Source organism: Micromys minutus (genome assembly GCF_963924665.1).
Source record: "Micromys minutus genome assembly, chromosome: 13".
Lineage (NCBI taxonomy): Eukaryota > Metazoa > Chordata > Mammalia > Rodentia > Muridae > Micromys > Micromys minutus.
Genome location: NC_137982.1, coordinates 56,704,442 through 56,727,154, shown reverse-complemented (window position 1 = coordinate 56,727,154; position 22,713 = coordinate 56,704,442). Strand labels below are relative to the sequence as shown.

The window sequence follows — 22,713 nt, the reverse complement described above, 5'->3', positions numbered from 1 at the left end:
ACACAGTCTTTACATGATTTAAAGGCAACACTTCCTTATTTACCTATGGCAGAAACTACACGTGAGAAGCAGAAATCCTCATTCCTTATTGGGAACACCAAGAGTGAAGTCATCTCTAGAGTTACAGTAGAATTTGAGATGAAAGTGGGTAGCAGCCACAACAGCAGTATAAGGAATGTAAAATCTCCTATAATGCATGTGATAATCAGCACAGTAAATGAGGAAGAGGAAGTTCTTCAACTTTGGGAGTAATTTTAACTTTCTCATTTATTAACCCCTGTGTGCTCACACATGGAGACAAGTGTAGATGTATATGATGATAATGATGATGATGATGATGATGATGATGATGATGATGATGATGTGTGTATGTGTATGAATGTATATGATGTCTATGTAAGCATATATGCTTATGTGTCCAGTTCTCAACTAAATGACCCAACATGGAAGCAGATTTATACATATTTTATAGTAACAGAAGAAATGAAGTTATAAATCAAGACATTTTTTAAAAATTACATTGGTGGAAACATAGGTGTGAAGTTACAGCAAGCAGAGGAATCCCATCTGTAGGTCCCAGTTGCTGTTTGATTACATGCTTAGCTTTTTTATTGGTGGAGAACAGGTTTAAGTTCCATACATACCAAAGGGTTTTATCATTGTCAGGATAAATGATTTGATATAGCTGTGTAGCTGATGATAAACCACATGAAACTGTAATCAGACTGCATCCCAAAGTAGCTATACTCATTGAAGACTATGAGTTGTTCAGCTATTCTAATACTTCTTTAATATTTCACATACATTTATCTAAAGAACATTTTGAGTGACCACTGGTTTGGGATTTTACGGATAATTTAACGATTCTCTCTTACTTGTTTCTCTGTTAGGGAGTATGAAGGCATACTCTGAGGCCAAGGGCAATGACACTGAGGCAACTGAGTTCATTCTTCTGGGACTCAGCACCCGACAAGAACTGCAGCCACTTCTTTTCTCGGTATTCCTCATGATTTACCTCATCACACTGACAGGGAACTTTGGCATGATCTTATTAATCAGGTTCACTCCTCGGTTGCAAACGCCCATGTATTTTTTCCTGACGCACTTGGCATGTGTGGACATTTTTTATTCAACAAATGTCTCTCCTCAGATGCTTGTCCATTTTCTATCTGAGAAGAAGACCATTTTTTACACTGGGTGTCTGACTCAGTGCTTTGTTTTTGTCACCCTGCTCTTGACTGAATATTACATCCTGGGGGCCATGGCCTATGACAGGTACATGGCAATATGCAACCCCCTACATTACAGCACAAAAATGTCCCGGCAGGTTTGCATTGGCCTTGTGACTTTCCCTTACTGCTGGGGTGCTACGGTGGGAACAATGCAGGTGATATTGACCTCACGTCTATCCTTTTGTGGACCTAACACCATCAACCATTTCTACTGTGCTGACCCTCCCCTCTTGATGTTAACCTGTTCTGACACTTATATCAAGCAAACTGCCCTCTTTGTGTCAGCTGGGATTAATCTTACAGGTTCCCTTCTTATCATCCTCATATCCTACGTTTTTATCTTTGTCACCATCCTGAGGATCCGTTCCAGTGAAGGTCAAAGAAAGGCTTTCTCTACCTGTGGTTCACACCTGACAGCTGTTACTATGTTCTATGGGTCCCTCTTCTGCATGTACCTGAGACCAGCAAATGAGAGGTCTGTTGAGCAAGGCAAAATCATAGCAGTATTTTGTATTTTTGTGAGTCCCATGGTGAATCCATTTATCTACAGTCTGAGAAACAGAAGAGTGTTTATAAGAAATCTTTGCAAAATGGAGAAAAGCTCAGCACCTATACTCTGCAAATAAATCAAAATATACCTTCAATTCCAGAAGATTCTCTAAGTTTTAAAAAGAGGGGAAAAGAGGAAAAGGTGAAATTATGTAAATATAATACTATTATATAAAATCTCTCAAAATTATAAATTAATGTATTTAAAATTCTCTGATTTATTTTACATGAATGCATTTTGATTTATTTGGAACTGCAAGAATATGACATTGAGTATATAACTTGTGGTGTAGTAAGAATATTATTGCAGTTATAGATCTGAAACTTGTAGGAAGAGCTGATTGAGAGGAAAAGCAATCCAGGCATCATTTATCATGATTAAACATATCCAGAATTTAGTCTTGCTTGAAAACTCTTCTCTATCTATATTTATAAGAACATATGCTCCTCTGTTAACTTTATACCTATATTGAGAGACATGTAGAAACTTTTTTTACCCAATAAAATTACAATATATTTCCTAAATTTTAAACATGATTTCTATTCATGTGATTAACATACAATACATTTTACCATAGAGATGCTTTCTTTATGTTTAGGTAACTTTTTCATACAGTCATGAATATCTGTATATACAAGTTTCTAATTCTCAAAGTTTAATAAATAGAATGTATTGGCAAAAGTAACAGACAATCTTAAGCAGAATTTCCTGATGCTGATGCAAAACAGGGAGTACTTGATATCAAGCATTAATCAAAAGGACAAATTATTAATCAGTATATAAACCATATTTTACATGAGAATTAATCAGATTGTACAAGAAAAGAAATCTCTCCAATCACATAGTAGTCAAACACCAAATGCACAAAACAAAGAAAGAATATTAACAGCAGTAAGGGAAAAAAGTCAAGTAACCTAAATGGCAGACCAATCAGAATCACACCAGATTTCTCAGGAGATACTCTGAAAGCTAGAAGATCCTGGGCAGATGTCATACATATTACAAGAGACCGCAAATGCCAGCCCAGGCTACAATATCCACCAAAACTCTCAATTAGCATAGATGGCAAAACCAAGATATTCCATGGAAAAAACAAATTTATACAATATTTTTTCACTAGTCCAGCCCTAAGAATAATATATAGAAAACTCCAACACAACAAGGGAAATTATTCCCTAGAAAAAGCAAGAAAGTAATCTTTCAACTAACCCAAAAGGAGACAACCATAATTCCACCTCTAACAATAAAAATAGCAGGAAACAACAATCATTGGTTCCTAATATCTCTCAACATCAACCGACTCAATCCTTTAATTTAAAAGACATAGACTAAAATACTGGATACTTATAGAGGAAAAAAAAACATTTTGCTGCATATAGGAAACACACCTCAGGAATAAAAAGACAGGGACTACCTCAGAGTAAAAGGCTGGAAAACAATTTTCCAATCAAATGATCCAAAAAAAAAAAAAAAAAAAACAAGCTTGAGTAGATATTCTAATATTGAATGAAATCGACTTTCAACCAAAAGTAATCAAAAAAGATACTAGTCAAAGGAAAAACACAGCAAGATAAAATCTCAATTCTGAATATCCATGATCAAAATATAAGGACACCCAAATCCATAAAAGAAACCTTACGTTCTGTCCTACATGTACTTCATGCTTATGGTAGCTAGTGGGATTTCTATGCATGCTATCAAACCTCTAAAAGAATTATATAATGTTATGCCAAAATGACTTTAAAAATCTATAAATGTATCCCTCTTTTTTTTAATAAAGTGGCAAGGAAAAAAATGATACCTTACAAAAATCTCACAGCACACCTTTTAAAATTTGTTTCATTGGATATTCTCTGTATTTACATTTCAAATGTTATCCCCTTCCTCCCACACATACCCCCTCCCCCTCCACATGTTTCCATGATGGTGCTTCTTCTCCTAATCACAATTTTCAACTCAGTGCCTTGGTATTCCCCTCCACTGGGAAAAATGTGTCTTCACTGGACAAAAGAATTCTTCTCCCATTGATGCCAGAAAATGCTTTCCTCTGCTACATATGCAACTGGATCCATTGGCCACTCCATGTGTGCTCAATGGTTGGTATTTTAGTCCATGAAAGTTCTAGAGGGTTTGGTTGTTCGATAATGTTGTTCTTCCCATGAGGTTGCAAACCCATTCAGCTCTTTCAGTCCTTTCTCTGGCTGCTTCATTGGGGTCTTCATGTTCAGTCCAATGGTTAGCTACAAGCATCCTCAGCTGTATCTGTATGACTCTGGCAGAGCCTCTGAGGAGGCATCCATATCTGGTTCCTGCCAATAAGCACTTCTTGGCATCAGCAATAATATATGGGGTTGGTGGCTGCATATGGGGTTTATCCCCAGGTGAGGTAGTCTCTGATCTGTTCTTCAATCCTTGCTCCTCTATTTGACCTTGTATTTTCTCCTGTGTGTGTTTTGTTCTCCCTCCTAAGAAGGACTAAGGCTTTCACATTCTGCCCTTCCTTCTTTTTGAGCTTCATAAGGTCTGTGAATTGTTTGTTGGGTGTTCAGAGCTTTGTGGGACTAGCATCTACTTATCGGTGAGTGTATACCAAGTGTGTTCTTTGGTGTCTGGGTTACCTCACTCAGGATAATAGTTTCTACTTTCATCCATTTTCCTAGGAATTTCATAAAGACATTGTTCCTAATAGCTGAGTAGTATTCCATTGTGTAAATGTACCTTGTACAAAGCTCAAATCCAAGTGGACCAAGGACCTCCACAAAAAAAAAAAAAAAAAAAAAAAAAAATAGATACACTCAAACTAATATAAGAAAGACAGGTAAAAGTCTTAAACACATGGGCACTGGGGAAATTTTCCTGAGCAGAACACCAATTGCTTATGCTCTAACAGCAAGAATAGGCAAATGTGACCTCATGAAATTGCAAAAGTTCTGCAATACAAAGGACACTGTCATTAGGACAAAATGGCCACCAACAGAATAGAAAATGATTTTTGCCAATCTTACATATGATAGAGGGCTAAAATCTATTTTATACAAAGAACTCAAGAGTCTAAACTCCAGAGAATCAAATAACCCTATTAAGCAATGGGGTACAAAGCTAAACAAAGAATTCTCAAATGAGGAATACTGAATAGCTGAGAAACACCTAAAGAAATTTTCAAAATCCTTAGTTGTCAGTGAAATGCAAATCAAAACAACCATGGGATTCCACCTTATACCAGTCAGAATGGCTAAGATGAAAAACTCGGGTGACAGCAGATTTTGGTGAAGATGTGGAAAAAGAAGAAAGGTCCTCCACTGTTGGTAAGATTGCAAGCTGGTACAACCATTCAGGGAATCAGTCTGGTGGTTCCTCAGAAAATTGGACATGGTACTACCTGAGGACCCAGCTATACCATTCCTGGGCATATACCAACATGTTGCTCCAACACCTAATGAGGACACATACTCCACTATGTTCATAGCGCCCTTATTTTAATAGCCAGAAACTAGAAACGACCAAGATGTCCTTCAACAGGGGAATGTGTTGGGACATTTACACAATGGAGTAGTACTTAGTTATACAAAACAATGACTTCATGAAATTCTTAGGTCAATAGATCAGGCAGGTTGTGCCCTCTCATTTTCCTCTTCCATACTAAACCACTAGAGCTAGGCACCAAAGTCTATTTTTTTAATTTGTTTTCTTTCATTGACTTAACTAATTACTGAGGCTTATCACCAAGGTTCAACTATCAGAACATCAAGGTCTGGCAATCAAAAACCTCATTACCTGCCCAGAGAGAACATATAAACTCATTATAGCTCATTCTAACACTGAGTTCTTATATTTTTAATCTTTTCAGACTATATTTTCAAAGCTATTTGTTAATGTTTCTGCCCAATTCATATTTAACTATCTTGTTTCTTTGTCTTGCATACTAAATATGTTTTTTGTTTTTTGTTTTTTTTTTTTTTTTTTTTGTTTTTTTTTTTGCATGTAGAAAATCAGAGTTTGCGTTAATGGTTGTGGTTTGTGCCTAATCTGTGGTCCAGAATGGAGCACCCAGCAATCCTTCATATGTTTAATATAATATACTCTGATTATGGATTCCCCTCTCCAAACTCTTTCAAGAAATTTTTCTCCAATTTGAATGCACACACACTGTGTTTCTCCTTAGGAAACAAAAAGGCAGATAAAAACTAATAACAAAGAAATGTTAAAAACAAAAACAAACTATAATAGGATATAAAAGAAACAAATGGAAAAACAAAGAAACATATGTTCATATACTACTTAATCTAACAAACTCTTTGTAATATATTCTGAATCAGTTGTTCTCAACTTTCATAATGCTTTAACCCTTTAATTCAGTTCCTCATTTTGTGGTTACCCCGACCATGAAATTATCTCATACCTACAACAGAACTATATTTTTTCTACTGTTATAAATCATATAGTAAGTATCTAATATACAACAGCCAAAGAAGTCATTACCACAGGTTGAAAAACAACTGTTCTATCAAGAAAGTTAAAGTTGTCTGAACAAAGCAAGATGGCTTCAATACACACAAAACTTGGATTAGAATTTAGCAATTTATTTTCCAAGAAAGTAATTTATTTTCTATGCCGAAGACTTTATTTTTTAGTGCCAGGAGCCATCTAGAAGAAGCTAAAAACTCAGGTAAGCTTCCTGAGGCCAAGGTCAAAGGGACTACATTTTAGGAAATATTCCTGCTATTAATATGCTTTTATGATTATTATTAAAAATATATAGCAATAATTACATATTAGCTCACTCTTTTGGGTGTGGTTCTGTAGATCCATAAATATGTAGTATTTTACAGTGATGCTGTATAGACTTATAGAAGAATTAATGATGATGATCCTATAAGAACTCCTAAAATTATATTAGAAATTAGTAAGCCCTTTATAGTAAGACTTCTAGCAATGCTCTCTCTTATATGAAAACTGCAGTGAGAACTCTGCCAGTTGCCATGTGTCACGTGTTGTTTGTTTCTGAGATCAAAAGGAGGCTTTTACAATTCTGAACACATTTCAAGAGGTTGGAAAATAATTAATCAAAGGCCACAAAAAGGGAACTAACAATTTACTGTGGGTACAAGGACTGGAGATATTGACTGGATTTATCGGTACAAATCTTCATTGATAACTTAGTTATGCTCTGTATGAACCTGTAGAGCTTGTGACAGATAATACCTTCCTAGTCTCAATAAACATCTTTGTTGTGAACTTATTCAATTTATTATTTGAGTTTATGTTTGAACGTTAACTGAAATTTTGTTTAACAAAAAAAAAAAAAAAAAAAAAAAATGATGCTTGGGAAAACCATGTAGTGTTTTCTCCTAGAAAATGCACAAAAATTAGAAACAATTACATTGCAGGGCATTATTACATCAGTGCAATATGGAGAGCAGGATTAGAAGGAGAAACAGAGCAGAGTAACTTAAAAGTTAAGAGAGTAGGCAAAATGCAGAGAGAATGAAGGACAAAGAGAAGTTGCAGAGAGACCAAAAAGAGTAGGCAGTCTTCTCCTTACCATAACATGGAATAGATGTTTTCTAATAGCAAAGCAGGCTTATTCTCACTAAAGAGATCAGTTTTTTTTTCTTCTTAGACTCCAGTTTAATTCATTTAGCATTACAAGGTAATAGCTTATTCTTTCTCTATGCAAAAAAGATTGTAGTTGAGTATTTTTTTGCAGTTACATTTAGTTCTTTTCACCATATGCATATGTAAGTATGTATATGTGTGTGTGTGTGTGTGTGTGTGTGTGTGTGTGTGTGTAAGTATGTAATTATGAGATAAGCATTTATCTGTGTTCAACTGGAATGCATGAAAATCCATGAACATGTGTGCATGGGTTGGTATATTAATGTATGTCGGTTTATGCATATTTGCTTATATAAAAGGTTTTCCTTCTGTGAGTGACTCTCTTCTCTTGGTTAAATAAAAATTTGTTTTTCCAAACCTCTCTTCAGTTTAACAAGGGAGAGGGAAGGCTTCTAGACAAGAAAGGAAAAAGCCCTAGAAATTTATTCTTTACTCAATGCCCCCACTGTTTTATGATGAGATGCTAAATGCCAGAGGCTCTGCAGCTTCTGTCCTCAGAGAAACTCAAACAGGCTGGCCAGCTACTACTGCATTGTAATTTAGAATCAAAACAGGTAAGAGTTATAATATTACAAAACAACCATAATTTATTACAAGGCCAAGTCTTTATCCTGCAGAAGTTCTTTCACCTCAGCTACATTCAAGAGAAAACAAGAATGCTGGAGCTAGCCTCAGGCAATCAAAAATAAAAGTAATCATACTTTACCTTTCATTTCCCTTTTGATAATTAAAACCAATGATATGAAAATCAGCAACTATATTGATATCACTCACAAATATTTTATGTATAATTACTTGTATTTTATTAGTCACACTGTGCAATGAAACAAATATTTTATAGGAAATGTAAATAAAAATGCTTATAAAGACTAAAGTTAGGTATCCACTTGTACTAAGAAAGGTGACAAGTCTGAAAGGAAGATGAAATTCCCTAAGGCAAAGACAAAATTTTAAAAATGGCCATGCAATACCAAATTGTACAAGTAATTGTACAGATTTAGCAGATTGTATTTATGTATTTAGGAATGTGTGTGTGTGTGTGTGTGTGCATGTGTGCGTGCTTGTGCATGTGCATGTGAGTGTGCTTGTGTGTCTAACAATAAGAAAAGAAGAGGAAATGAATTTGAATATAACAAAGGCTTCGTTTGTAGGAGGCTTTGTAAAGAGGAATGGGAAAGGAAAATGATGAACTTACAATATCAAAACTACTAAAATTATTGTAAAATAAGTATAGAATTATAGAATAAGCATAGAATTAAGACAATATGTGTTCTGTAATGATTATGAAATATAGATATAAAAAGTATTACATTCTAGACAGTGAATTTATTTCATAGCTAGAAATGGAAGCAACACTGAAAGTTTGGTATAAGTAAAAGTCTTGCAGAACTTGTCATAAAAATTAAGTAGAACCAGGGACCATGTTACAAAATTCATCAGTCCTACTCTATTGGCACCACATATCACCTATTTCTTAACTCCCACTGTGTTATAATACTGTTAATAAAGATACATAAATGTAAATTGTAGTAACCAAAATTCTCTTACTTTTTTTTTTTTTTGCTGTGGAACTGTATACAATTTTTCTCATTTTTTATTAGATACTTTGTATTTACATTTAAGATGGTTTTCCTCCTTCCCCGGTTTTGCTCCCACGCCCTTCTCCTCCATTTGCCTTCAGAAAGGTACACTCCTTCCTAATTACCCTTCACCCCATGGTCTTGGCATTCCCCTACATTGGGAAAACATGCCCTCCCTGAACCAAAAGCCTCTTCTCACATTGTTGCCAGACAGTGGTATCTGCAGTTACATATGCAACTGAATCATTAGGTCTCTCAATGTGTGCTCAGAGGTTGGTGTTTTAGTCCATGGGAGTTTCAGAGTGTTTGGTTGTTAAAAAAATAGACAGAATTTTAAAATTATTCAGCAAAGAAAGTCTCTAAAATAATCCAGCTTTACAAATTCTATACATTTTTTTTCAAAAATCAGTTATACGTTTTTTTTCAGTAAAAATTCCTAGAGAATTTTTGTATACACTTTAACAAAATAAAAAATTCCATAGTTAAGGGAATTTAATGAAAGGTAATTATATATGTTTCACCACACAATGATCTAGTTGTATGATAATAAATGAGTTATTAAATATTAATTTTCTAATAATGAATGAATGGGGGAGAAAATAACTTTCCACCTTATGTTTTCTCATTTTTATACCTTATGTCACTGATTTGAGTTTTTAGTACTATGACATTATATAAGAAATAAGATTTTATTAACTCTGGATCTTCTGTTTTATATGCTTATCTCAGAATAACAATCAGACTTAAAGAGCCAATGACTGTGAGAGGGAGTCAAAAGCATGACCTGAATGGGGTTTGAGAGGAGAAAAACTGATTTATATTTTTATTAAAAATAAAACTTATGACAAAAATTAAAATTTCATTGTATGTAAATCTCAAGAACTTTGAGACTGTATTTACTTGTGTACCATGTTTCAAATAAGGTTTTCTTGGATATTCAGAAGTCAGTGGATAGAACATATTGTTCCAAATTATTAAACTCTAATGATAATTGTTTATCTGGTAACAATATGCAGAGTGTAATGCTGACTGAAATTAATGAATACTCTTAATAATATATAAATATATGTCATTCAGTAGAATATTTCCAGGCTTGGAGAATATCCTTAGTATCACCAAATTGAGAAAATGATTTTGAGAAAACTAACAGAAATCTTAGGATGATAATTCATATCATTAATGTTTACATGAATGCTCAAATAATTATTTAGATATCAGACCATGTTCTTTATCTAAGGCATTGTATTAAAATGATTTAATGTTTCATATATTGTAAAATAATTGTAGTATATGTTTGTAACATTATCCAAAGTAAATGAACTGTAAGGTTACACTGATTATAGATATATGATCATGTACACATATACAGAGGAAAGGTATTGTAAAAAATCATTGAACACTAAGAGCAGTATAGTTTAAGTTTTATGCTAAAGAAGGTATTTCTCACTGTCAGTATTGACTATTTGACCAAATATTTTCCTTAATTTCAAGAATAAATGAGAAAAATTAGTTAACAATAGGTCAGTTTGAAAATTGTTATAATACAGAAGCAAATGAGTCCCTTAAAATGATTAAGGTAAAGAAGACACAGAGTGATTTCATTTAAACACCTGCATAAACTGACGCTTATTGAAGGAATTTTCCTTTAATGATCTGTTTCATAGCATTAATGACATCTTTGTTCCTTAGACTATAGATCAGGGGGTTCAACATTGGACTCAAAAAGGTGTAAAAAACTGCAATTACTTTTGACTCCTCTACAGACTTCTCTGATGGAGGTCTTAAGTACATGCAGAAAAGGGTTCCATAAAATATGGTGACTGTTGTCATGTGGGAACCACATGTAGAAAAGGCCTTTTTCCTTCCTTCAGCTGACTGGATCCTCAATATAGCTACAAAAATGAAAAGGTAAGAGAGAAGAATAATAGCAAGTGAACTTGAGAGTGTAAATCCAGCTACCACAAACATGGCCATCTTTTTGACATGAGTGTCAGAGGAGGCTAGCATTATCAGAGGAGGATCTGCACAGTAAAAGTGGTTGATTTCATGGGAGCCACAGAAGGACAGGTGGAAAGTGAGCAAAGTCTGAGACAGCCCATTCAGAAAGCCAAACACATATGGAAATGTAACGAGAGAGACACAAACATTGTTGGACATCCTTGTACTGTAATGCAGAGGGCTGCAGATAGCCACATAGCGGTCCAGTGCCATAGATGCAAGGATATAAAATTCAGTGATCACCAGAGCAATGAAAAGGAGACACTGTGTGAAGCATCCAACATAGGAGATGGTCTTCTGGTCTGAGATGAAGCCATACAGCATGTTTGGGGTAACATTGGAAGAGTAGCAAATGTCTACAAAGGAGAGGTGGCCAAGGAAGAAGTACATGGGTGTTTGCAGGTGGGAATCGGTCCTGATCAGCACAATCATGAAGAAGTTTCCTGTCAGGGTTATAAGGTAAATGGCCAGAAACAGCACAAAGAGGATCCTCCCCAGCACTGGGCTGTCTGTGAGTCCCACCAGAATGAACTCCATCACTGCCGTGTTATTTAAAGGTGACATTCTCATTCACTTTGCAAGCTGAAAGTGACAAGAAATGTAAGCATTGCCTTCTCATCTAAACTTTGCGTTTGCCACTGATTTCTTAATGTATATATGTTGATCTGTTGTCCAATTTCGTTTTCATCAATTGCTTCAATATGACTACCTAGAATGCCCAATGTTTTCTTTTTGGTGATCTGTCTCTGTTTTTCTTTTCATTTGTATCTCTTTTAATCATATAAGCAGACATGACAACAAACACAAACAATTCTCATTGTGTTTCTTTATTCTTATCACAAATGTATGCTTTTTCATCATAGATAAACACTTTTACATAAATATTTAAACATGTATGCGTGTCTTCCTAGTAATATCCATGTACAATCAGTTTCCATAATTTTTAACAATTGAACTTTAGAAGAAAGTTTTAAGTGTATGTCACTTAGTCATTGCTATCAATCAAATGCAAAAGGAATGAGTGTTTCCAGTCTTTGAACCTACCATGTCCTTTACACTTAAACTCAAAATAAAAGATGACCATCCAATATCGAATGTTACTTATAACTCATAGTTGTCAATAAGAGAACAAAATGTCTCTCAAGTTTTGAGGTTTTTCTTTTAATAAATTATATTAACCTTTAAAAATCAAGGAGTGTTCTCAACATATCCTGGTGCCATTTGCTTGCATGCTCAGCCCTTGGGTTATACAGAAGGAAGAATCACAATTTCTGGTTAGCCAGGAAATAATTAATCAACATAGCAAAACCTTGTTTCCAAAGCTCAAACCACTACCATCAGTAGCAATAATAAGAAATAATCACAAGATAATTGTTCTCTTGTGTTGGATATTTGTCAATACTTTAACTTTTATTCATTGAAAATTCCATTTTGCCATTATTCAGCAATATAAAATTACAGCAATAATCAAAAACTGTCTTCTCACAGAGTTTGTGAGGCAAAGCAAAAGAAATAGACACTATAAAGCTATGTAATATATGATCAGATGAAAATAAGTTAGGATAAAAAAAATCAAATTTGGAAAGCTCTCAGATGAAAGAGAAAATCTTCCTTAGAGGGAATAATTGAACAATCAAAAAGATATTCAGGTGTCTATAATAAGCCCCATCACTACAGTGTGGAGTATGTGTGTGTGTGTGTGTGTGTGTGTGTGTGTGTGTGTGTGTCTATAAAATATTCTTATATTCTAACCCACCAGTAGTTCATTTATTTCTGGAAGAAAATTAAGTATACTGTCAATGCCAGTTTGATCTACCATCTATGTAATTTTGTGATGAAAATGCCCCAATACTAACTTTAAATATAGTTTATATGCTTCTCACACATACAGAAGATAAATCAGAGTTCACATATAATAATGAATACTTTAGAGTCCTTAGGATATGTCCACATATAAATAAAATGGTCAAGTGCAATTGACAATATATTTTCCACAATGATAAATAACAACTTATATAAGTACACACAAATATATTTTATACATCATATACAGAATTCAACCTACCTGCAAATACTGACCTACCACACATCCTATGAAGTAGAAAGATTTATAATATAATTCCTTGATATAATTCCCTAAGTGTTTAAAGATACAATTAAAGATCAATTTAAATAATCTTTGATTCTCGGGGGCATAATCTTAATTTGATGCTGTGAGAAGTTGTATTCATCAATGAAGTCAAAATCTCTCCCTAACATGTTTAATATGTAAACAACCTCCCTTCTCTCTATTCCTCTCCTGCCCTCCCTCCCTCCCACTCTCTCTATTTCTTTCACTGTGTTTGTGTATTGATTGTCTATTAATTTCAATAGCAAAGACAGAAATATAATTAGGTGATGTTTTGTATATTTAGTAAACTTGTAAGAGATTCCATCTAGAGTCCCTCATTTTTCACTGTACTCACTAAGGAGAAGACATCCCAAAGGATAGAGGGATATGATAAATGACAATTTTGAGGGAAGATTACTGAAAAAAATAGAATACAAGTACAACTTTCTACTTGTAACTCATTTCTTGAAATTTGTTAAACTTCATAAGTTTTTGTTTTCTTCTAAATAATACTATCTATAAAAAGTTGATATAATTTTTTTTCTTTCTCTTAGTCAAACAAATCAAGTTATCCTTTGGATATTTAGTTTTATCGTGATGAGAAAAGGGAGCTAATCATTTTCAAATTATTTTTTTCTCTGAAAAAAATATAATATTGTTTACCACAATGGTTTTTAATTAAATGTCACAAATAATTTTTAAGAGTGTAGAACACAGAAAATTACTTTTTATAAATAAATGTCATAAATGTTATAGTAGAAACTCAACACTTTCTGATTTGATGAGAAGCCTGGTTCACAAGTCTGCTACTATTAACTGGATCAATAACCTATCACTTATGAACACATAAACATAAGGCATAATCTGATACTGCTTATCTGCTAAATGAATATATTGGTAATCTTTTTCTTATGTTCTTATTTTTATGCTTATAGATTAGTGAATCACTCAGTTGTTATTAAAGACACTTTTTTTAGTAGCTAAAAATTAAACAGAGACTCTCCACTGGTCAACATGTGAGAATAAGAGACTGTGAAGTGCTGTTCCAATGGACACTCCTTCCTCTCAGGGACCACTAGAGAATAAATGGAAAAAGGTTGAAGAGTCAAAGTTCTTAGGCATCTACACTAAAATATGGTTTACTTTGCTTAACAGGACCACAGAGATGAGTTCCCAGTGACTGTAGCTGCATCCCACAAACCTGCAGTAATTCTATTAATATTTATTCTATGAAGGAAAAGAAATATCACAAAATTAAAACACTGTAGCTCTGGTTGATTTTTTTTAATTATTGGAAATAGTTATAATTGTGAATTTAATGTGTATTATGGCAAAGATAAGGGAATAAATTATAAAAACATGTCAGAAATAATTCATGTTCTTCTGCAAGAATATGTCTATGATAATCTAAAAAAGTGTGTAGTATAAGTATTTTTTATTGAAGTAAGGAAAGAAATGTTGACTAAATAAAAAAATTAGACATTAAGGAATATTAGAAGACTATGAAAGGTTTCCTAGAGAAGGTAAATTGTCAACAATCTTCTCTAACTGTGTTTTCATAGATACAACAGTGGCATTTATATCACACAACATAGTAGTGTTTCCCTTTATGGTCTGAGGTGGTTGATATGTTTTTAAGAAGCAGGAATGAGACATTTATTCAGTCCTAAACCTTCACATTATCTATTTCAATGTGGTATATTAACACAGATGTTAGTTGTCATATTGCTCCAACATTGATTTTCTCGTACTAAATAAACAGCATAATACCTGTATCATTTCAGAATTTTTAAAGAACTCTATGACATTCTGGAAGGAATAAACACAAAATAGCGAATTCTGTCTTCAAAATATTTTAAATAATTTTAAAAGATCCAAATATTTCCACATTATTGCTGTAGTTCAAATTTTATAATAAACACTGATAAAAGTGTTTATATTAAATATTTTATTCTTTAGATAAATATAAGAAAATGAAGTTAATATTGATAATGAGTGTCTGATAAACTAGTCAAAAGTGCCTATCATGGAAGAACAATTTATTTCTCATATACCATATATTTGTGCAACTCAAAATTCATGGCTATTTTCCACATAGAGATTGTGGATACAAAAATAATTAGCCTTGGCATAATATTTCATTCTCTAAAATGCAGAACATCATTTACCTAAAATATGTATTTTTGGATTCAATAGACATCTTTATGACATGGAAGAGATAAAAATTATGCTTCATATTCATACATCATCTTAAACATGTAGAAACAACTGAAGAAATCAGAGAGCATACTTAAAAATTTATTATGTTCTACCTAACAGAAGAATGGCAACATAGCCTTATAGGAGGTGTTTTTGTAAGATTCTTTTTACTGCCTCTTTTACGTCTTTATTTTTTAAACTGTAGATTAGAGGATTAAGCATCGGAATCACTACTGTATAAAACACAGAGACAATCTTGTCCTGCTCCATAGAGTAGCTAGTAGTAGGCCGCAAGTACATAAAGAGAATTGAACCAAAGAAGATGGTGACAGCGATGAGATGGGAGGCACAGGTGGAGAAGGCTTTGTGTCTTCCTTCTGCAGAAGACATCTTCAATACAGCAATGAGAATGCACAAATAGGAAATAAGAACAATCAAAACACAGATAAGTACAGTAAAACTGGAAAAAACCATGATCACAATGCCATTGATATGGATATCAGAGCAAGAGAGTTTGAGCAATGGTGGGGTGTCACAGTAGAAATGATTGATCTTATTAGAGCCACAAAAGGACAGTCTGAAAGTCATCCCTGTGTGGATGGCTGCATTGCCAAAGCCTGCTAGGAATGAAGTAGACACCAACATGAAACAAATTCTCCCAGACATAAGGACTGGGTATAGCAAGGGATTCCAGATGGCAGCATAGCGGTCATAGGCCATCATGGCAAGCAGGAAGCACTCAGTTCCCAAGAAGGAGCCAAAGAAGAAGAACTGGGCTGCACAGCCATTGAAAGAAATGCCTTTATCCTCAGCCACAAGGTTCAGCAGCATCTTAGGGGTGACTGTGGAAGAGGAAGAGGCATCAACGAAAGAAAGGCTGCTGAGAAAGAAGTACATTGGTGTGTGCAGACTGCGGTCAATCTTAATCAAGGCCATCATGCCCAAATTTCCCACAAGTGTCACCACGTAGATGATCAGAAACAATGCAAAGAGGATTTGCTGTAGGTCTGGATTGTCTGACAGCCCCAACAGGATAAATTCGGTCACTTCTGTGTCATTTTTATCTTGGATTCCTTCTATGGTTTTGACCATCTGTGCTGCAGTGTAAAAAAAGAGCATTCCATTTGGCTAGATGAATGTGTCATACAGACATAAATATATATTTAAAACACCTATAAGTGTTATATAAATATAGAAAAATAAAATAAGTAAAATTTTAGTAAGTATGATATTACATCAAGAATATTGTTTGAATACTGTATGTGAGCTCCTAAGAACCTTGAGACAAGTGTTTTATTATCTACTAACTTCAACTACATTTTATATCATTTGTGCATTAATTACAACATATCATTATTAGTTATTATGTCTACTATGATTATAATTATGCACTTATATGTAGCGAAATATAACATTTTTAAACCACAGAGTGTTCTAGTGCTAGTTGATGAATAAAAATTAATGATAATTGTATAAAATAAATAATAAACAACAAGATATGTAGCAATTAGCATTAAATTAATTATCGAATGTGTGAAGCAGGGAAGTTTTAGAAAGGCAAGGGGAAAAAATGAAGGTAGTCTGATATAGCCAAGAGGTTTCCAATATAATGCTAAATTTAGAGAATTAACAACTATAAAATTAGTCTTTTTAAAACTTAGAGTTTTTAATTTGGATAATCAGATTATAAAGCTAATAGAAAAGTCTTGATACAAATGATCTGGACAAACTGTCATAGAATTACAAGTCTATAACTGAGAATCACAGAAGTACAACAGACTTTACCATAGGTCAAGTTGGGGATGTTATTATGGACTGAATATCTCACGATCTAAAGTAAAACAGCTGCATGTTTTCTGTTTAATGAATAATCAACTGTAGGAGGAGAAGATAGGTATTAACCATAATCTTAACACTATTTATATATTATACAAAAATGTACGTATCAAATTCTCACTTAATAGTGCATTAGAATGTACAATTTTACACTTTAATTTTCAATCAAAATATAATAATTAATAATGATAATATTTACTGAGTAGTAAGACACAAAACACCATAGATGCTATGAAGATCTCCCTGGCAGTACATTGAGTTAGTAGAACAACCAAATAACTTCAAATTTAAATGAAAAATATCAGCTTACTCATGCAAATTCCAATGAAAGAGGATAAAATACTAAAAATAAGTTAGAACTATTTTTCATTCTATTTATTAAAATTACAATTTAGAAAGCCTTAACTACTAGTAGTTTGTTTCAATTATAATCAAATGGTATATTATTAATAGTAAAAAAACTACTAAAATTAAACACAAAAGCATGTTTTAAAATATAAAACAAAGCACTTAATTCTGCATCACTCGCAGGAGATGGACAATTCCAAGATTAGAAAATACTCTACTCTAATCTACGTAATTTCTACTATGTCAAGATTTTAAAACCTAATATAACTTTCTGTTTTCATTGAGGAGTATAACACCTGCACCCGTGGTTCTACATGACTCTCCACTCAAGTCAGTGGTGAAGAATTAGGAGATACTGTCTAAAGTCTATGCCTGTGATCATTTTCATGTGCTGCCATCAAGGAACTATGGGCATTCATCATCCAGTGTTGCACCCTAAGGTATCACATACATTCAAGGTGCAACAAATTTTCCATTCTTCAACACCATATCACACTAGATTTATAGATCTCTGATACAGATGGATAGCCTCTTTCTTGGAGTGATAGTCACCTGTGAACTTCAATAATAACTTCAGAAACAAGAAACAATGCATCTTTTTGTTTTCTCCTTCCACCACTACCCCTGAGAGTACAAATATAATAAAAGCAAATGAATTAATAAAATACCTCAGATGTGGTAAACATACAAAAAAGTAACATGTAATATAAAATGCACATATTTAATGTCTAAAATATTAATGACTTCTTGCACCCTACAGGCTTGGTATTTGTTGTGTTGTTTTATTTAAGTCTCCTGAGATTAAACATTGTTAGCTCCCTTTTGTAGAGAAGAAATTTACCATTATGAATTTTCAAATTGCTGTAAATAACTAACTTAGATTGGATGGATGGATTTTCATCCATACTCAGTCTCATCCTATTAACATGTGTGATCATTTAAAATTTCAACAACCAACTTCAGCACTTGAGCAAAGAACACCCATAGTTAATTCTCAGAGCTCCCTTAACTCTCCAGATAATGTTTAGTTACAGTAAAATTTAACGCAATTTTGACAAATCATATAATTGAAGTTGCTGAAAATACTTTTCTAGAATTCCCAGTAATGAATAACCCTTTATTAACCAAACACAGTATACGTTGCCTCTCATAGAATAAACAGCAAGCTTCTACCTCTATTATTTTTACATATTGTTTTTTTTTTCTGAAATATTCATCTTCATGCTGTTGAAATTTCTCAGTAAAACTGCTATCCAGAGATAACTGTTTCTCATTTTAAATTGTCATGTTTTTTTTTTTTTTTGATAGCTGTATGATTTCCTTAGCTGTTTCTTGAAATTAAAAACGCTTTAAATTATGCTCGGCATACTGACACCCACCTTAAATTCAAACACATGGGAAGCAGAAGCAGGCATATCTCTGTGAGTTTAGAGCAAGTTTGGTCTACATAAAGATTTCCAAGACAGCCTTTGCTACCAAGAAAGACTGTCTCAAACAGGCTCTATAACATAGTATCTGTACTGTTTTATATCTGCTGTAATCTAAAGTGTTTTAGTAATGAAAATGTGTGTAGCATTTATACCACTCAATGCTATTGGGACCCTGTCAGTGAGTAAATTTTTTTCATGTTAGGAAGTCAAGAGGCTAAACATCTTTACATTGTTTCATTGTCATTTGCTGTTCACTGATTGCAATTAGATCTGTTTACTTCTTTTTCATTTTTTTGCCCAAATTCATACACAACAACAAATTAGATAAAAAGATTAAAAGATTAAGTCCGTCTTCTTTTAGGGTAGGCATGCTCTTTGAATGAAAAAAATTATTCAAGGAAATTTAAGAGACTGTATAGAATAAGATACAACTCTGTATTCAACAGGTAATCAATTCTGATTTTTACTTACCATACCAGAATACAGTACCTTTGAAAATGCAGTGTAACTAATAGAGCTCTTAGGAATGGTGAGCAATTCTCACCAGTTAGAGTCTTAGGAAATACTAGACTATTCTTATTCCTTTAAGTAGGATATACTTGATGTTCACCCTTCTCTAGGGACTCCATCTCCTATGTGCCTCATTGTAATTTATTGCTTTTCCCTTATGAAATTAAGAAAATCTCAATTCTCTTTCATATTGTTTTATTCTGCTCTTGGGACTTTGAAGTCCAATGTAGGATAATCTGAGGTTCTGGGTTCATAACCTCTATTTACTATCTTTTTTATGTTATGAATGGAGCTCTTGTGATTAGAAGCAATGAGTCCACAGAATGTCAGGGTGTTGCCACCTCTGTTCACCTCCCTGAGTTTAGGAGTATGAGTTATATAGGTAACATTTATAGACTAGCATGAATGGGACTGCCAAGTAATTGAGAGACACAATGCATATTCTTGAGTTCTAGCTCTTCAACTGACAAGATATGTGATTGAGTCCTTAATTCCTTTTTCCCTTAACATCTGCATTTTTTGTTGGTTACATCATTGGTAACTTCAAAAATCCAATAAGGAAAATGAGGTGACACATTCAGTTCATATTGTTTACAGATATATTAAAGATCCCATAGGCATAATTCTCCCTCTTTTCAGAGTAAAAAACAACCATCAGCTAACTTTTTCAGATGGAAACCTTTATGATTTGCACTAACCAAATACTCCTTTCCCACACATGACATGAGCATAAAATAAATTTATCAAAATAAAATGATGAGTGCATTGATAGTGTTGATTGTGGAGGTTTGTAAAGGAAGAGGGAGGTGATAAAGTGATTTTAATTAAAAATACATTTTTAAAAAGAAAGTACCTGTCTGAGCATCCTGCCATCCCAAGGGATCCTCCATTCTCCTGCTGCCCCTCTGCCACCTCCACCAGACTCCTGAATCATACAGAGTCCTGAACGATACAAACTCTTAAACCATGCGGGCAACCTCCATTATCCCACTGCCTTTGCTCCACCTTCATTGATTCCAGAACCACACAAGCAAGCTTCTTTTCCCTCATCCAACTTCTATGCTATGTGAGTCCTCTGAGCCAAGCCAAACTTTACTGAGCAGCCTGCAATTCCAGCGGGACGTCTATTCTCTTCATGCCTCCCCTCTACCTTCAACAGACTCCTAACAGTACAGGGAAGCTTCCCTTCCCCCTGACCAATTGACCAGTTTTCCCTATTAACTGAGCACTCTGATCCAAGCTAAGCCATCCCAGGGGTACTTTCATTCTCTCACTGCCCCTCCCCGTTCCCTCCATCACACTTGAGATTCTGAACCATTTAAATTAGCTTCATGTCCCTTACCCATATATTACCCATATATCCTTTGCTACCTAAGCCTCATTGTCCTTCTGTCTTCACCTCCACCTGAATCCATGACCAATAGGCCTGCCTGGCTCCCTCCACAGTCTGTCTCATAGGAGGTCTGCCATAACTATTAACACAGGTGTAACCCCCACCCCAACTCTATTGAAGCTTGGATCCTCACAAAGACCAGAAAACATGGGATATGTCCTGCTCTGCCTGCAACCCTTTTTCTTTCTGGTCTGCATTTCCACCTGAACGCTTTGCAGGATGTAATTTGGCACCATCAGAACCCAGTTCACTTACCACAGTAAATACTAGCTACCCTAACACAGCTGAAGAGCCGGAATCTGACTTAAAATTCCATCTCAAGAAGATAATAGAAGCATTAAAGGAGGGTGTAAATAGCTCCCTTAAAGAAACATAGGAAAACACAGGCAAACAGGCCAATAAAAAGTAAACAAATAAATCTCTTAATGAAATAAAGGAAAATACAATCAAACAGGTAAAGGGATTGTAAAAATGGTCCAAGACCTAAAATTGATAATAGAAAAAGGAAAGAAAGAAAGAAAGAAAGAAAGAAAGAAAGAAAGAAAGAAAGAAATCCCAAATGAAGTCAATCCTGAAGATAAAGAACTTAGAAAAGAGAACATGAACTATAGATGCATCATCAACAGAATACAATAGATGAAGGAGAGACGTACAGACTTAAGAGATACAATAAAGAATTTGCAAAACACTGATCAAAAAATACAAAGTGTAAACAGTTCCTAACTCAAAGCATCCAGAAAATTTAAAACACAATGAAAAAGAGAGTGAAGAGTCCTACTCCAAAGGGCCAGAAAACATCAAAAAAATCATAGAAGAAAATCTATCTAACCTAATGAAGAGATGTCCATAGACATACAAGAAGTCAACACAACACCAAATAAATTGCACACACACAAAAAAAAATCCTTCTGCCATGTAATAATAAAAACACTAAACATAAAGAATAAAAGAAGAATATTGAAAGCTATAAGGCCAAGAAAGACTTTCAGACTTAAACCAGTTTTCTCAAAAAACACTAAAAGCCAGAAAACAGAGCAGATATCATGCAGACACTAAGAGATCACAAGTGCCTTCCCAGGCTACTATACCAAGCAAAACTCATAATCACCATAGATAGAGAAACAAAGATATTATATAGTAAGTCCAAATTTAAACAGTATTTATCTACTAATACAGCCCTACAGAGGATAATAGAAGGAAAATAACAAGGGTAACTGCACCCAAGAAATCACAAGAAATTAAACACTTCCCAAGCAACACACACACAAAAAGAAGAATTAGAAACACATAATACCAATTCTAACAACAAAATTAGGAAGAGGTAATAATTACTGGTGTTTAATATTTCTCAATATCAATGGACTCAGTTGCACAATGAAAAGACACAGGATAACAGAATGAATGTGCAGACAGAATCTATCATTATTCTGCATACAAGAAACACCTCAGCAGCAATGAAACTACCTCAGAGTAAAGGGCTGGTAAAAAGTTATTCAAGCAAACCATAGCAATAAACAAGCTGGAGTCACCATTGTAATATCAAATAAAAAAGATTTTCATCCAAGAGTAATCAAAAGAGATGGAGAAGAACACTTCATACTCATCAAAAGAAAATTCACCAAGATAATATCTCAGATCTAAATATATAAGCCCCAAATGCAAGGGCAGCCACATTTATAAAAGAAACTTTACTAAAGCTCAAAGCACGCATTCAACCTCACACAACAATAGTAGAGGACTTTTAGCTTCCCACACTAGGCAATAGACAGGTCATTAAAACAGAAGCTAAACAAAGACACAATGAGTCCAACAGAAGTTTTTAGCCAAATGGATTTAACACATATTATGTTCTACAGAACATTTAATCATAAAGAAGATAACTTTTTCTCATCACCTCAGAAAACCTTTTAC

At 34.0% G+C, this 22,713-nt stretch overlaps 2 protein-coding genes across 2 annotated transcripts; one reads left to right on the top strand and one right to left on the bottom strand.

Moving 5' to 3' along the window:
* Positions 1-895: 895 nt before the first annotated feature.
* On the top strand, positions 896-1,858 carry LOC308429213 (olfactory receptor 5M5-like; the record flags this gene model as incomplete). The annotated part of the gene is made up of 1 exon (XM_080927948.1): positions 896-1,858. One exon carries the CDS (start codon positions 896-898, stop codon positions 1,856-1,858), a length of 963 nt encoding a protein of 320 aa, XP_080784074.1.
* Positions 1,859-10,604: 8,746 nt separating this feature from the next.
* LOC308429212 (olfactory receptor 5M10-like) lies at positions 10,605-16,377 on the bottom strand (the record flags this gene model as incomplete). Its single annotated transcript, XM_080927947.1, has 2 exons — positions 10,605-11,419; positions 16,227-16,377. 2 exons carry the CDS (start codon positions 16,375-16,377, stop codon positions 10,605-10,607), a joined length of 966 nt encoding a protein of 321 aa, XP_080784073.1.
* Between the last annotated feature and the right edge of the window lie 6,336 nt (positions 16,378-22,713).